An 18135-nucleotide genomic window follows, 5' to 3' on the forward strand; every position below is an offset into this window, starting at 1 on the left:
ATGCAAACTTAATCTTCTCCCTTCTGGCTTATCTTGTAACCAATACAGAGAGCCAGTGGACTAACTTAGGCCCTGTTTATACTCAAAAATTCTAACTGGTTCAATATTAGTCATTGGCTTATCACTTACTTAGGTGTGCTGTACCCATATACGAATGTCATCAAAATCCTGAAAAAAAAGGACAAGTCCGAATCTATCCACTTTGCAATCACACTGCATTGATCAAGCAAAATAGTTTAACCACAAACTGCTCAAACTACCTCTATGAGGTGGTTTGCAAACAATCTGGATAAGATCTAAGTGGTTTGGTAGAATTCACATTCCGAAAAGTGAAACGTTTCAAGAACAGATTCGGTTATCAAACAGGTTAGATTATTTGAGTATGAACAGGGTGTGAGGTGGGAGAAGGTTGAATAGATACGCAAATGTCCAATACAACATGTGTAACATAACGAGTCAAACTAAGAAAAAATTACTGAGCAACCAACAATGTTTAATCCCTCTTTCTTTAATGTAAACTTCTGCATGTTACTAAAGAATATGCTTCAAAACTACACATGTACATGTAGTTCTTTGTGACAAATTACACATTGATTTTGATAGGTTTATGATGACAGGGTAAACCAAGTCAGGACATTAAATACAGTGTACCAATTGAAACCAACTTTCATCATCATTGATATTTGCAAAGACTGATGCTTGTCTGGGAAGAAGGAAATGGAAAAGAAGGACCCATTGCGACCCGTGAAGACATCTCCGATGTCCACGTTCAAGGTTCAAGGTTGTCTGGGATTCAAAACTACTGTAAATGCAGAAATGTTCGCGGTGGATTAATGTTCGCAGTCTTCGCGGTGACCACTTCATCGCGAACTTAAATCCACCGCGAACCTTTTTCTATAATTGTATTAGACTGCAGTCTATGGTGTTACCGCGAACTTAAATCCACCGCAAAAAGTCCTTTTACCCGCTACCGCGAAATTAAATCTCCGCAAACTTAAATGCATTTACACTACAGTACGTAAATGTAGTTCATACTTACCGTCTTCTTTCTGCCTCCCCTCTTGTCTACTAGTAGGTCTCAAATGTACCTACTACTAATAGACATTGTATAGTATTATGATATGATGGCATACATACTTACAAAGCACATAGTGAATACAGACTGATCTTTAAATGTCTAATTCATATTTAACAAGAAGTGTTATGTCCATAAAGGCATCAGGGTACAGTATTTCACTATAGCGGCAGTATCGATATCACAATTGCAAAAGCACTGGTGCACCGCGAACTCTCCATTTTCTTCCTACTGCCAAATTAAATAATTCCAACAAAGTTAGAATTGCATTTACAGTATAGTATAACCAAGGTATTCTTAGGACAATAGATGTATATGGATATTCACATTATAATTGGAGTTGGTTTTTCAAAACTTCATTCAATTTTCAAACATCACTGACAGACTGCAGTCAGTGTTATATCATATACACAAAGGAAGTCTCCATCTCTTTCCATTGAACACTAAGGCTTCTGATGGTATACACATGGAGATTGCTGAAAAAATTAGCATTCGTGACTTCAGTTAGCTGGAGATTCCATGGCTTCGACACCAACGTTGATTAGAAAACGCACTTTTGGAAGACGTACGTCATTGATATGTTAGCCCGAACGCCTTGCAGTTCACACTCATATCGATAGGAGCGCACTAAACTGCAGCCAACTGTTTTGGAATCTTCAGAGTGACGCATCTGAACGCTAGCCGGTCGGAACCAGAATTCCAATCAGATAGTTCAGTTAACAATTACTTCCACCAAAACTGACTGTGGGAAATGTCCACTGATTTCCCCATATGTTATATTTGAAATGTGTGTTTACACGAAATAATCTTGAGAGGTGAAAAATGTTTAGTCAAAAGTAGGATTATGTAAGCAATCGCCCTCTTCCTGAAGGACAAAGGTGCCCATTCTAGTCACGTTTCCCGCTAAGACCTTGGAGATTACAAGGCAAATCTTGCGGTGTAATGTACTTGCTACATGATGAAAGACTTCGCGTAGAACCAGTAACAACCGCCTTGAGAGTACTCACACTACAGCAAGTGTACTACCAGTATATACCGCCGCTATTTCACAGTAAAATGTACCATGTTCTACTGTTAGAGTCGCTGTTAGAGAAACTTAATTGAGAACTTACACAGTTGTTTGGCAATGCATTACGTATCATGTACCTGACTAGTAACCTGAACCTAAATGTATAACTTTCATCAACGTTAGAGGTGCTCGGTTTGGTTCATTCTCTGGTTATGAATATACACAACAACTGAAATCCAATTAAACACAAAAGCTAGACGTAGCCAAAACAGTTCGATTTGATTTCAGTACGTTGTAGCAATGCCATTACTGTAACGAGTCGAAAAAAATGTACAAATAGTTTTGCTTGCTCTTTAAATGCAAATAGCACGTTTTCTTCTCTTGATCATGGCCATTTCGTGCTTCTCAGAAGAGCGGTGTTCGTTTGAAGTCTTCTGGGAGCGTTGAGGTAATTTCCCGAGCGGACTGAGATGTAATCTGTTCTACAACAAGTCATTAAAATGCTCCCACTCGCCTCGACTTCCCTACGCCAAGTTTCCAAATGAACCCAAGTGTTGTTCCCCAGCTGTACAGCCTGAAGCCATAGAGAGTTTGCCGCAAAAACGATGCATCATTGCTATTATATGTTTTGAAGGATTTTGGAAGTGTTTTCCGATGACATATCACTACAGGAGCTGAGTCAAGACAGTATAGATTGGGCTTCTGGCAGCAAGCCGAAAAACAGCGCAGTAACTTTTGTATGCGTGCTTCGTCATCGTTTTCTTTTACACCGATTATATTTGAACTTCGATACTTCTTCATCCCTTTCTTAAGTTATGGGGCAGGAGACCTGTAATGCTAGTTCACCTTTATCTGTGGACTAACCTATTTCCGTTGCTTTCAGAAAAGGGATATTTAGGGATATAAAGTCGACGGACGGACTTGCTATATTCGTTTAAAATCACTATCCGTCGGATTGATACACGGTTTTCAAAAACAACGAATATAGGTTACCCCGCGGATAAAGATGAATTGGCGTTAAGGTCCCCTCTCACTTGACGTGCGGCACGCTTGCGGCATTGCTGCGTTCGTTCACTGCGGCACTGTTGTGTAAAGCCCCGGTCACAAAGCGCGTACGATTCCTTGCGATTCCTTCCGATGCGCAGGATAATCGCAGTGCGACGTAAGTCGGAAGAAAATCGGAAGCAATGGTTTAAGTATATGAAGCCGTGGTCACAAAGCGCGTAGTGGATCGTACGATGAGGTCATAAGAGCGTGCCTGTGTCAATCGCAGTGAATCATAGTAAATCGGGGAGCGTCGTATGGCGAAAAATAGAGCTGAAATGGATTTTGAACATGTTCAAAATTTCGCTATCGTCGTAAGGTTTTATTTGCCCCCATAGCAGAGTTCATTACGGCAATTTTTGTCTACTGATGAGGTTATAGATTTATGATTTTTTAGTATGTTGTGATGGTTTCAGTTTTACCTGATATTGTCGATATTGACGAAAAGGGGAAATATATCAGTCGCAACTGCCACAGTCGCAACCAGAGAACAGCGCGTCACGCACAGGTGATGCAGACAATAGTTTGATCGCTTCATGCACGTGAGTTTATAATTAGATCAAATCTCAGCTCTCGTCGGTCTTGGCAGTCTTGGGTCAGTTTACCATAATCGTAATAACCATGGGGACAACTCGAACATAAAGGCAGGCTCTATGAGTCGGAAATATATATGATATAATGCTTATCATTTGATTTTTGTATGATGGCATCTTTTTGTTGATAGCATATCATGATACGATCTTCGACAGAGCCTGACACGTAGAGCCGGCAAGCAGGCCGAGATAACCATACCAGTACTCACGCTTGATTTGAACTTTTGCTTGTAATACTGTTGTCATGGTCTTTTTCAATTTATTTTTACAGTTAAAGATATTATAGGAAGGTATTTAACAGCTACGTCCACATGTTTGTTGGTTAAAGAAGCACAAAAGCGGTCAGACGGCTATACAGAAGAGACACAAGTGAAAAATCGTGCGACGCTGGAAAAATTTTGAACACCATCCGATGCGTTGCGATGGCTTGCGATGCTTATGATTTTGTTGCGATGTACTGCGCTCATCGTACGATATGCGGAATAGTCCATCGCAAGGAATCGTACGCGCTTTGTGACCGGGGCTTTAATGTCGCCGATTTTGTCTTGCACTCACACTGACGTGCGGCACTGTTGCGTTTCTAAACTAAATGAACATGTTATTGGCAATTGCAGCGTTGTCAATTTATCAAAAATCACTGTAAAATGATGAGAATGCCCCAAAATGAGATTTATAATGAAAAGATTTCCCTTATGATAATGAATTATATGGTACATATGCTATAAATAACCTTGAAAGACTTTTACAGTAAAGGAAATGACCCAAATGAACGGACACGAACTATATACCAGATTTCACTCGATGTGTACGTTTTGCACCATGTAACGTTATGTGTAATTATGTATGTTTATATGTTTATTCACCAATTTCATACTTTTTTTGTATGACGCTGAGTATTTTCATTGTCGGCGGATGGCTTGCCAGCCTATTGATGTCTAAGTCTATCATATTTGTAAAAAGTGAGAAAAATATGGCCCATGGGTCTGAATGACTGCAATTTTGTATTTTATCGGTGGCAGGCTACCAGCAATGATTAGCTTGTAACGTTATAACGCAAACGCAAACTCGTTATCATCCAACATAAATAATTTCTTTTTGAACGTTGTACGATAACCTTTATCTCTACATCCGTAGGTTAATCGATAAACCAGTTACTTATTTTTTGTTTTCAAGTATAAAATACTGACCTACTTTCCATTAAATAAATCAAAAGATGTATTTTTAAGTTAACTCTGAATACGGATACAAGGTAAGTTTTCTGGAATTCGCAGTGTTTTAACTGGATCGAAAACCGATGTAAAATTATCAGAAATGCATCTAAAATAGTTTTTCAGTGATAAAATGATGTTTACTTTTGATTCTTGGTGTAAAATAGGCAAAATATATCCTTGATACTGTTTGGGGCATGGTGGCGGCACTGTTGGGGCATTGTTGGGGCACCGTTGGGGCACTGTTGCGGCACTGTTGCGGCACTGTTGCGGCATCTTGCCACTTGCGTTATTTTTAAACTTTTTAAAAAACGTCGCGCTTGCTTGCGGCACCTCTAGGTTTGCTTGCGGCACCTCTAGGTTTGCTTGCGGCACCTCTAGGTTCCGTGGCGGTACATCTGCGTTTTCGAACGCAGCAATGCCGCAAGCGTGCCGCACGTCAAGTGAGAGGGGGCCTTTAGACAGAACTGGCGTTAGACAGTATTTTAGTTGAAGTTCTATCCTGACCTGTGCTCTAGCCTCCTATAGCCTTCACCTTTTATTTGCTGTCGCGTGAGGACGGGGACACCGTAAAAAAACACGCGGGGATTTAACTCGCACCTCCCGCCCGCAAATCGCACCGAGGGACCCTCCATCACCCTTCCGATATTACAAACCACGGCGACGGGAATGCAGTTGGAGAATTGGAGGAAGAGAGCCAAGATGAAATAGTAATGGCCAAATTCATTTTCGATGCACGCTTGACTGGCGGCCAAGGGTGACCTTCTAGTATTTATCTTGGTAGCCTCAATTCGCGGGCCGTCGCTTCAGGTAAATTTGGCTGCCATTTTGGTGACGAAAGCTGATAATGCTAGAATGCCTGACTGAACGTATTGAGCTCTGAACCTCACAGTATGACAAAGGCAGAGGAAATAAATACAACCCACCTCCATACATATGCATTGGCTGAAAGTCACATACAGATTTATATACATTGTACATGTATATTTGGTAATATAGGGGCAGCCTGATTTTTTACGTTCTTGAGACACGAGTGCTGTAATGATAACTGACAGACAGTTACAAATAATGTATGTATTCCGTGTAATTGGAACGGTTGAAAACCCATGAGATCTCACTTCCGGACCAACCGACCGATAGATCTCAGCTACCACCTCATCCTCAATCTTTCCTAGAATGGTGTCCCTGTCTCAGTGCTTCTTTTTCAATGATGAAGAATTGTTTTCTTTCTAACTTACAACAACAGACGCAACAATGAAGAACGTTTCAATAAAGGAACAGCATGAGCTTTGCTGTTAATTTTTCATAAGTTGCCAAACCACGGACGGCGTCTGAGACAACAAGGGCACAACAAAGGACACAAAAGAGGCGAGAATTTTTTGTACGTTCTTTTATTGTTTGCCTTTTGCAAAATGCGTAAAACACCACCGTAAAATGACATGGTATTATGATATAATTAGATTACAAATATATACATAATATTAACTACTAGTGATACAACTGGAAACGGCGCGTAAAATTGAGGTATCCAAAAACAAGAAAACCGTCTTTGGTGCATGTTTCTGAGAACCCGCACTTTTTCAATGATCGTATGTAGCATGTACTTTATTAAGGTAATTACATAATACATTTTTGTATTACAATATTGAATACGGAATGGTAAGTACAATTTAATGTGGCATTAATCACCAAGGAAATATTGGACTAGAGTTCTCTATGTTCTATGCCTGAAAAGCATCTAATACCCTGTTTGTTTATGCCATGATAATTCGATTAAATCGATTACATTTGGCGCCAATACTGGTTTTGTGCCTGCCGTTACTAAGCATGGTGACTCAGTGAAGTGTCAATAAACCAGTCTCATATCTCATTCACGATTTTTCGATTTCTAATATTCAGAGATGTCAGAAACTGCTCCACCGCGCCAAACGCTTAGTATCTTAACGATGCCACAGTCCCAACTTTACATTTAAAAGATTGCTTGTAAATGTAAAGAGAACAGTGCCCGCCCGCAGCAGTTGTTAGAGATATTCTCCTGTGCGTTTGTTCGCCGTGCCTAGCTGATTTATTACCTGGTTACTTCCCGGCTAGTCTTATCTTATCGATCACAGTCGATACGGTGGGGAATTCGTGATCTCTCGTGGGTCCCTCCCTATCACCAAGTGGAATGTTCCAAATTATTTCGTCCGACCGGATCAGTTCCCTTTCCCTCTTGTGCCGTGAATAACGGGTGTGTGCGACCGTTAAACATACCGAAAATGCACCAAGACGGTTCCTGTACTACTCGTGTGTTTTAAAAGGATATCCTCAATAGGATGTCATATACGACCGATACGCTTCATAACGGTGACCTACGTTAGTGGAATTCTAACCCATCATAATATATTTTCTACACAAAGAAGGCTGTCTACAATAACATAATTTTGCTTTATCAATGTATTTTCCGTATACGTTACGACAATTTCGTTTAAGCAGCCCTGTGTTGTTGTAAGCAGGCGCTGAGAATGCTTCCCCTCCCCGTGTTTCCGTCCGCAGTGGTACGCGCCACCTTTACATGCACCTGTTTTACCCTGCATCCCCTGCAGCCAGGGCAGCCGAGCAGCGCCGATATTCAGACAGCCTTCCGTCCGCACTGTTGTCACCGCTAGCGTCGTCTTACACCTCTGTTTGCCCACCCTGTTTCCACACAAACAGCACCCCGTGTGTACGGAGCAGATGAGGTAGTGTCCACTCGGCCTGGGCCGTCCGTAGAGTAGCGCGCGTGCCATCGGCAGGGAGAAGCAGTCCACCCGAGGATTCAACATGCGGTGGTCGGTGATGTTGTTCGGGCTCGGCTTCGGCCTCTTCTTCGCACAGATAACACCCTCTGGCTCCCAGCAGGGTTTCAACGACGTAGAGTAAGTCTTCCGTTTTATTTTATCCTCTCCCTCTGCTTTATAAATGGACATACTCTAGCCCGTTCTCTAGTTATGCGAGATGCTAAATATATCCTGAGCTGTCTTCTGTATGTTTTCCTACAGCGTCAGAAAATGGGCGGAGAATTTCGGTGCGAATCTGTACCGACTGAGCACGTACTTCAGCGGAGCAGACCTCCTCAGAACTGTAAGCATATACAATAATTCTACATGGACATACATCACTACGATATCATGTCATCTGTCTGCATATATCACCGCTACCGGTGAAATACTTGGCCGGCCCGCCTGATACAGGGCTCTCACCAAACGGCGTTCATCCCCTGAATCAACAGACATCCATTCTGGCACCCACACGCTAGCAATTAAAAAGGCGCAGACGGTATTCTCGCCGCGCTTCACCCCGAATGCATCGGGCTGAAGAAAATTTGGCCGGCTTACTATGGACGGCAGCGATCGATTTTTATAGATTGTGGAGTCTCGCTACAATATTCCTGTACAGGGCCAGGGAAAGGCATGCCGGGGTACCCGCTCTACCTTCATTCCATCGATGTCCGAAATTCAATACGGGTGACACATATAGCTCTTACAGAGTAAACACATTTGTGTAAACCATGAAATCATCGAACGTCCGAAATCGCTCTCCGTTTCACAGTAAAACAAAATATCTGGCTACTTCATAAAATCCGATGCCAGCGTTTTTTTCGTATTCTGATACGACCTCGTATATTACTGCGACCTCGATTTAAATGAAGTAGAGAGGCCATGCATGGCACTATCATCCCTCGTGTCCATTTTACTCCTGTTCTATTTATACTCACCAAGATCACCCTCCCCCCATGCTAAAGCAGTATCAAATTGTAAGGTATATCGTCGGTTATTCAAATGCTTTGACTAGCCCATACACACGAAGATATTTTACATATGCCATTATCAGTTCCGTTATCAACCGTGTTTAGCATGCATCTAATACCTCATCTTAAGAGATATAAAATACTAAAACAATTGACGATTCATTAGCATATCTCCGAAGAGAAGGGCTATTAGATAATGACTGTATGAGTGATGACCTGGCCCTTAAATGTGATGACATTTTTTTTTTCATTATTTTAAGGTGAAAGGTAACATCGTTCCATTCAAGTTCCTACAGTGATTCTACAAAAGCCAATACCTTACAGTACATTTTGGAATATCAACTTGACTAAAATGGATGCCACGAGAAAAGAATGATATCCATTCATCTAATAAAATTGCGATTTTATTTTTCTGCTGTCACGGTGTTTGGTTTTACGGTAGACGTAGTGACAAATTAGCTTAATCGAAAAGAAGGCCACATGCGAATATACTACAACTGTATTTGGTTGATCAGCCCACGCTAATATCACTATTCATTTTTTTTGTATGCTTCAAACAATATTTAGGCTTGGGGAATGTTTCTTCAAATTAACGCAACAGAAATTAACGCCGCAAGCAAATAAATGGCCTTCATTTAGCTGATCAAATTGCTCTTCCACTGTGAAGGGAGGCCGTTTTCCCAGGGCAGGGACTGTCCATGATGACCGATATTTGCGCCCAAACGTAAATCCATCCCTGAGGGCATACGCGCCATAGGGGATCCCCTCTATACCCAGAGGATATTTCAGAATGTTAAATCCATGTTCTGAGCCTCCCAGTTAGCTAGATGGACATACCATATCACCAAAAAGCAAAAAGGTGATCCAAACAAGCTAAGACTGAAAGCCAAATGACGATTATTGCTCAAGGCCTGTGTAATTTCTTTTGTGTATAATTTGTATGGCTTCCGAGCATGATTATATTACGTATAGACAAAGTGAAGCTTGCACCGAGTATGGAACTAATTTTAGGCAATAATTTGATGCAACAAACGATTTATTAAAGTGTCATTTATCGTAAGCGAAGTAAACAGCTCTGAATGAAATAAGTTGGATGAAATGTGTTGTAAAATGATTCCATTGTTATTTTCCCTCTCAGGAATATAAAGAAAACAACAACTGGCAGATAGTAAAGATGAACGGCACTGAGATGGTCCAGAAGTTTGCAAAGGACATGTTCGATAACCTGGCTTCCAAGCGGTCGGCGGTGGAGGTAGGTGGATGCTTTGGGTTTATTGTTACATTGATAGTTTGTTAGGTAACACAGCATACATAATACAACAAAGTTATAGACCTTTATTGTCGGTATTCTCAATTCTAAATTATTGTATGTGCAAAGACGAGTACTGTATTTTTCATGTCATAACTGCTATGATTTAAATTGTTTATGACATATACGTAGAGCGTAAACATAAGGAAATTAATAGCACATGAACAAAGTATTTTCCTATAAAATCCTTTATATGGCATCCAATGTACTCTAAAAGAATAGGGCGTTCACATAGGTACTAACGTATCGAGTGTCATAGCAAGAGACAAACGTGTTTACAGAAAATTGTATTTAAAAAATAGAAAAAAATCGGCTAAATGAAGTGGAGACTTCAAATGTTAAATTTGCAATAGTGGAAGACGCTTCCGTGTAGCCGAACAATAGATGTCCAGTCACGTAAATGATAATCTAAAGAGACAGGAACATTGAAAATGACGCATATATTATACATTACATTGAAGCGAAAATTGCCAACAATACAGTACGCTCTGTACGCATATATATTATGTCATTAGTATTTTGTCCTCCCGAAAGATATTCCCCTGTGAGTTCACAACATCATAGCCTGATATACCGCATGGCCTTCAATATTTCATATCATGGATTCCGATGAAAGTTATCAAATCAAATTAATAACAGAAAAGAAGTAAAGAGTGGATCCCATAATTTTGGTAATTTTGGTATCATTCATTCTATCATTCTTCTATAATTTTCAAAATTTTTCTTTTGATTCCACGGATTGGAAAAACGTGGTGATGAATCTAACTTAAGTACTCACTGGCTGGCAATTGCCTCCTTTACCATGACGGAATGTTTGTTATTGAAGCATTGCAACGATTGTCATTATTACACGGGACCGCACGTTATGACCGACAGTTGGTACCTGGCAGATAGTACAAAATATGTAGATCTTAAAAAAGACAAAATATATTCTAGACTATTCCATGAAAATTATTCGCCTAACGCTTAACTCGTTTTTGATTGAGTTTTTAGTCAGATCGATGATGAATTGATTACCAAAGCTTAATGTTTCCCTAATAGCAATGACGCCATAGGTCAGAGGTCAGGTGTGACGATGTTTCTAGATCGTGGAATGTCAATATGTCAATCTTCCTTTCCCATATTCAACATGTATACCTATGGATATGTATCTTAAAATCGTTCATGGTTACAAAGTGTACCAACCTACGACGTATTCAATTACTGTATCCATCACTGGAACAAGAACCTAATTAGTAATTCATAACACAATATGAAGAATAATTTACAAACCCAGAATTAGAATACAGATCCGTCGCGACTGGATGAAAAAGTGATCTATCCAAAACATGATGACAATGATTCATGGACTGGATAGAGAGTAAATGTTGCAGAGGCTGTTCCCAACCATCGATACCGGATGTAACCCAATACACATTGATGTATAATAGATGATAGGGATATTTCCATGGCCTCCATTCTCCACTGGTTTTTGTAAATTTCTAAAACGACAATTACGAATGACCAGTATGTATCAACTGTTGAAGTCTATGCGTTATCATATCAGTAAGCGTGTTTTTGAATGTCCAGGCAAACGTTACCGCATTGTAAAGGCCTCCCGCACGTTAATTTTCTGTGAGGTATTCCCCTGAGATTGGCAGCATGTTTCATGTCACGGGGCGCGCCGCTATGTGGAGCGTGACAGGTCCGGATGACAAACTCGTCTCTTCCACGGAAGAGACAATACGAATATCAGGGCTGTTCTATAGCGGAGGGTGGGCGCTTTCTCAGCACTGATACCACGTCTTGTTTGACATAAATCCTGAACAGAAGTAGAATGTTTTATTTCGCATCATCACAATGTTTTGTTGGCAACAGTATCCAATGAATGTCACCAAACTATCGTAGGCGTTGACCCGTGCTGTGTTGGAGGGTGGGCACTTTCTCTACACCGCTATCATTCCCTGTTTGTAATACATTCCATACAAAGGTAGATTGCTCTAACCCTCATCATCACAGCGGTTTTGGTGATAGGATCTGATAAATGACACCAAACTATACTATGCATTTATAACGTCCATTCTTCAATCGCGCGCACTCGTATTGTCCATAGGACCTCATCATACCCACATGTACCTATATGTTTTAATTAAAGTCATCAATTAATGATGGAGGGGAGAATCCATCATATATTGTGTGTGTCATGTTTGCCGTATGGATACGGCATTATTTTGCCTGCAGAAGCTCGTCATTCATCGCAGACGCGTCGTTATTATTAACCTTTCCGGGGCAGGCAGCTGTGCCTGGCGGCCGCCGCAGACAATGCCAGGGCGTCCTGACAAGCTTGCTACATGGTCTGTTGCTTGATGTAGCGTTATGTTATGGCGCACACCATACATTATTAATGCAGCGCGTCCTCGGGGACACTGGGCCGCCCTTTCTCGATGTGATCTCGTCTCGTTGAGGTTTAATGAGGTTTTAACACTCTTTTCCATCCATGCCAAATGACCTCCTTACATAGGTTACACACGCTGATCCTCAAAAGGTGATATTTTTGGAGTAGCCATTGTTGTACCTTGTAATAAGCCAACAACGGTTTACAATCTTACACATTGAAAAAGCAACCCGCCCTATAGTCCTGACAAACCAATATGCATCATCCAAACAGATAGAAAATCAAAGAAAAAGACGAACACAAAGACTACCAGCGGTAGAATTATCAGTCATTTGTCCTTCCCTATGGAGCATACAGAAATAGACAATCGGTATAAAATTCTATAGAGTCAACTGAATCAAGCTGCTCATAATGTCATCATACTCACAATGGGGACCGATGAAACTACACGATTCGAATGCTTTTGATATTAAATTTTGAAATTAAAAAGAATGTGACCATATGATAATCCAAATATGTTGCTAATTGTTTTTGGAACACTTCTCCTTTTGCCAACCATACATATCTCAATCCATCTTGCGCCACTGAGAATATCCTTGCTGTGCTTGATTACGTTATAGTATGAGTATCTTCCTACTTACTTTATGGGGGCTCCGGTAAACAAACTTGGATGGCACTGAGGCAAATAACTGAGGCAGCACAGAGAAAAAACCTTAACGAAATATTGTAGCTGTTGAATCGAAGCTGTACTTTCCTTGTTAGACTGCTGTGAACATCCCAGGACGGATCATTTACTTATCGTAGGGCGGAGCGCCTCATCTGAATTCTAATGAAATTGCTGACAAGCAGTTAAGAGCCCCGAGCTTTATCTTGAAGGCGAGCAATTCTCAGAGAATAGTTCTTGTTATCTCTCTTTCTCATCATCGTTTCAAAAGAAGTAGGAACTATACCTTGCTATTCTAGATTGGATCGTGGGTTGAGGAAAAGAAGCTACTCAGTGTTATGTAGAATATCCAATTTTATCCCGTTATGTAGATTGAATGGTCTATGATATTGCTTTCCTGGATATCTGAACCTTCATCAACGATGTAGAATACGGTTTCCAAACCTGCACACTGGTTGTTGAGACCTTTGATACTCGGGCGATTCAGAATACACAATGTATAACTATCAAAACAGGCATGGGACAAGAATCGCGTGGGTTTGCCACCATGTTCATGTAGCGCATCAGGGACGACTGGAAATCCCTGGCGCTTTTACTTTTCCTTCAACAAGGTCCATCATGGTCTGCCTGCGAAGTAGGTCACAGGAAAGGATAATGTGTGCTCATTACCATGAAGCTGCTGACATCTCAGTAGCCCGTGTCCAGTTTACCAAGAGGCCAGGCGCTGAGCAGCCGGAATGTCATCCTGTAAGACTCACGACATGGCTGAAGCATAGCTATGTAAACCTCTACAGAGGGAGCCGTGTAATACTCGAGAAAGGCCTGTTCTCTCATTTCTGAAATGCGCTGGTGTATACATTCAATTGCCTTGAGGGGCAGTGACGTAAAAGGTTTAAGTACCTACGTTGTGGCCTTTGGGACGTCGCGATAGCAGAGGAGGATAGGGTTACGATACAATCATGGTTGCGAAATGTCTGATACGCCGAAGATGCTGGCTACACGGCATGCGATCAGTTCGGCTAAAACAAGTATGTCAGGGTGACGACAAAGGAGTTCCAACCTTTTGTGCCTATCTTCAAAACTTGTCATCTTCGGACACGAAAGTGTAATGGTATACTGCGTGGAGACTTTGTACGATATGAAAGTTGGCTTGAAAACGTTATCCCTGTGTTTGAGTTTTCATGCTCAACAGCAAAAGAAAAAAGGCTAAAGATGCGTCGCGGTTTGTTTGACTTCCCAGCGGCTAACTCGACCCGGTTCTTTACGCGACCCATAGGGTACTCAATGTCTCTCGTTTCACCCAAACTACTACTAAAGGCCAGGGAAGACGATAGCCTCAGGGTTTCCATTAAAACGTGCACGTTCCTACATAAAGTGAATAGTCCTAATGGAGTCAATCATAGGTTGGTATAAAGTCGTTTTTATTGTTTTGTTATCTTTCTACTGGCGCACCACTTCTTCTAGCCACAATCAAATGTTTTACTTGTTTAATTTTCAGGCAACAACTGAATGGTATGTTGAAAGTGGACAATTCATCATTGATGGTTTGATATGAATCTATGACTTAAGTGTGGGAAATGAAATGGTTTTAATCTTCGGTCTTTAACATACGTTGTAGGATGGATTGTGTAAAGCAATATTTTTACTGGAAGTAGTTCCTTTTATTGTAGCTCTGGAATCTACTGTTATGATCTTTAGCTGTATTGTGTACCGACGTAAGCTAGTGGGAAGGATTGTGCCTGAAGAAAAGGTAAAAGGGTTAGGGATGATTTTATCTTCGAGCATAACGTCTCCAGTTTTAGTGCTGTATTAGAAGAGAACTGTGAGATTCCTTCCCTGATATTATCTGACATTCAACCTCGCAAGCGGCCCCATTGGCAAACCTACTGCAACTATTTGTATGTGTCTCCAAAAATCGATGCACATGAGGATAATATGTAATTGAATCGATGTCGAAAATCTCGCAGCACTCCGAGATTCTGAGCTTTATCGACTGCTCTCATCAGGTGGAGGGATTTACTCATATTTTGTGGCGAAAGATTTTAACTCCCGTTCGATAACGGACAACACACGATTCTGTATTATCGCGTTGTTTGAAAAGTGGTGTTTAACATCTACATGGTCAGGTTTTCAAGTAGTTCATTTCTTAGGATGACGTCATTGTACGTGGAGTGAATCATTGGGGTTTCTTGGAAAGGAGATACAGAAGCGATTGGGGAGACACAGTGGACAAGCTTATACATTGAACGTCTTCTATTGTTGGTTAATCCAGAGATACTGCCCATTGTGTAAGAGAAAAAGGCAGGAAAATGGATTTTATGTACCGTCTGATCTTAATAACTTTCCTCTGAATGTGCAGAGATGACTTTGAAGTTAAGGGGCTTTCCGAGTCGTCGAGCATCGCTAGGCAAGTCATCAAATGAATAGCTGCTCAACCCACGCTGCCTCTTCATACCAGCTCAAGGCGGCTCACGCCGGAAGAAGCATTGATGTCTCAATTGAATACTACATGGGAAACGATGCTGTTGATTTTGAACCAAAATATTCATATCACGAAAGACTATTAGTGAAATTATGTCAGACAGCGGTTGGAGGGTTGGGTGTCAACCTTAGATTTGCTTGGATGTCAACCTTAGATTTGAACTTGCAGAAGTCTAGGTAATTGGTAATCTTTTGAAAAGAGTCAAGACCTGTTTCAAAAGATTATCGTCAACATCGGTATTTTGAAACAGCTACTCTTATCTAGAACTACATATGAACGTTTTTCCGGAAACAATTTTGACTCTAACTATAAGCAGCCATGAGCATAGCAGCATGAAATAGCAGTTCTTTTGAATTGACGAGGCAATTTGAGAAAAACGCTGTTGTCTCATCTCCTCTTGCATATTGGCATTTTCCGGGAATGTTCTTCACTCAAACTCTGACTATGAAGATGGAATAGGTGCTCTGTACTGTTACAGAAGATCAGAAGATAATCAGTACCCATTTTCTTCACCCGCAGATACTGTATGGTTTAACCATCAGAATGCAGATGACCAGCATCTCGATATGAAGTTCATCCTAGTAAAGTGTGCACGTGGATGAACACCACACCATGTAAACTAAACCATTATCCACCTGAATATACAGAGCATATTTTAGTGGTTGATTTGAGTTGTTCTGATATTCTATCTCAGTATGGCAGTGACTGGGTGGGACGGGTATTTACACGACCCCTCTCCCATCCATGACCTTACGTCCTGGTCTATCGGACGTGCTTGCTCACACCTCTGCGCCCCCTATGTGCATTTTCAACCGGGTACCAATCTATTCCTGTCCCTAGGGGTTAGACAAACAAGACACGTTACAGACAGTTTGCCTTTCAAGTCGGTAACTGACCTCAGCTACGTATATACATCACGCGTTCATCAGAATTCAAAGCTACGTCCCAAAATGTGGAAATGAAACGTTGTCTGGCAAAGACGGAGTAATTTCTTTCTTCTTTCCAAATGGTTTTGAGCTTTCCTGGCGCATGTGAATCAACTTCTCATTGCGGCTGTCTTTCAGTGCCTCACGCAACGTCCATCAATCCACGTTATTGCCAATTGGACTACGCCGCAGCAAAGCTACGATATTGCTATTGCGCAACAATGGAGTTGTTTTCATTTCCAATTGTTGCCCATAAAAGATTCACGAAGCGCTCTGTGTGTGTCAGGAACGTAACCCTGCCGGTGGCTTGCGGACGGCGGAGCAGGTTTTATAGGTTTTATGTCCATGCAGAAATTGTATCGACCTCTAGGGCAGCAGTAACAGTTAGGAGAGCATACGTCATTTCCGGATGCCATGACCGCCGCTGGCCAGTGTTGCCAAGTGGTGTACGGTGTCGAGACAAATCTTAGTGCATCTGCATCAAGCGTCGCCAGAGACCTCCTTGCAATGCGATAAAATATAGCTGAAACAGCATTACGGGAAAACTTTGATATGGCGTAAGCATTTTATCCTGAAGGCAACTCTAGTACGAAGTGTGATAGGACGACACAAAAGCCCACGTTACTCATTCTAGAAACATCTATTGCATAGTAATTCCTAATGAAATGCAAAATCATTGCCATATTTTTCGCCCTACAGCTTGATGGTATATGATGTGGACACACTTGTTGGGAAAAGAACTCCTAGCTGCTATGCCTTTAGACACTCTGTTGAGCATGACAAGATTCCGATATCATTCATTGAGGACATCCAAGGTTTCAGTAAAAAGTTTGCAGATATAACCTCCTTCGTTATCTACTGATACAATGACAAGTCGTTGTAAAAGATGCATAATCCTGTTGCCCACACCTCTCAGATCTCGTTATGAAAGAAGGTCTGACCCATTCATTACTTGGCGGTAAATCACCAGGAACGTTACTTTTTTCAATCCCCTTGCAATTGTATTCCTGAAAATGATGCCGAGGGATGTCCCTGTAGCTCAATTGGTAGCGGACTCACAGTTAAGCTCCTGGTTCATAAGTACGTTAATGGGGAAGTGCAGGCAACCCCTCCCTGTAAAGATATACCTTTCTATTAAAATAGCAAGGAAACTTTCTACCATACATGCCACTAGGCACTTGAAGATAATGTTAATGCTGACAATGGAATTTCAATTATTGCCAGGGTCTGTATTCGTATCTAAGAAATATCGAAAATCGGTGAAGGGTTTACAGGGCTTGAATACCTAAACATGTGTTCACTGGAAAGGTGATGTATCCTGAGGCGAATCAAATTCGTAGTTTATGGAACATTCCGCCAAGGATAAGAGACAAACAGAATTGTCTTCATGACAGAATGCCATATGAATACAACATGAAGGGTTAGTTCCATCTTTCTATGCACTGCACGGTTACAATCTATTTTCCAATTCCGGAGCCCATTACCGTAAGCCAGATGTAATGTTTTGAGAATGGGTAGCGTCTGTTGGAACGAAAGGAGCAATTCCGTAGGGCTGAGATGGAAAGAAGGTCTCAGGTTAACATTAGTCAGTCTATATTCAAAATACCATCCTTACCAATGATTATGTCAAGTATGCTGAAGTCATTTTGATTCCAATGCCATTCCACAAAATCGCAATTAGA

The 18135-nt window shown here is 41.2% G+C and overlaps 1 protein-coding gene across 1 annotated transcript in view; it reads left to right on the plus strand.

The window, feature by feature from the left end:
• Positions 1 to 7471: 7471 nt before the first annotated feature.
• Positions 7472 to 18135, plus strand: part of LOC118415148 (voltage-dependent calcium channel subunit alpha-2/delta-3-like) — a gene marked incomplete in the record, with an annotated part of 40377 nt that continues 29713 nt past the window's right edge. Inside the window, 3 exon segments of the mRNA XM_035819517.1 lie at positions 7472 to 7826; positions 7950 to 8031; positions 9837 to 9950. Coding sequence (XP_035675410.1) covers positions 7732 to 7826; positions 7950 to 8031; positions 9837 to 9950 — 291 coding nt within the window.

The sequence above is a fragment of the Branchiostoma floridae genome, chromosome 5 (assembly GCF_000003815.2).
Source record: "Branchiostoma floridae strain S238N-H82 chromosome 5, Bfl_VNyyK, whole genome shotgun sequence".
NCBI lineage: Eukaryota > Metazoa > Chordata > Leptocardii > Amphioxiformes > Branchiostomatidae > Branchiostoma > Branchiostoma floridae.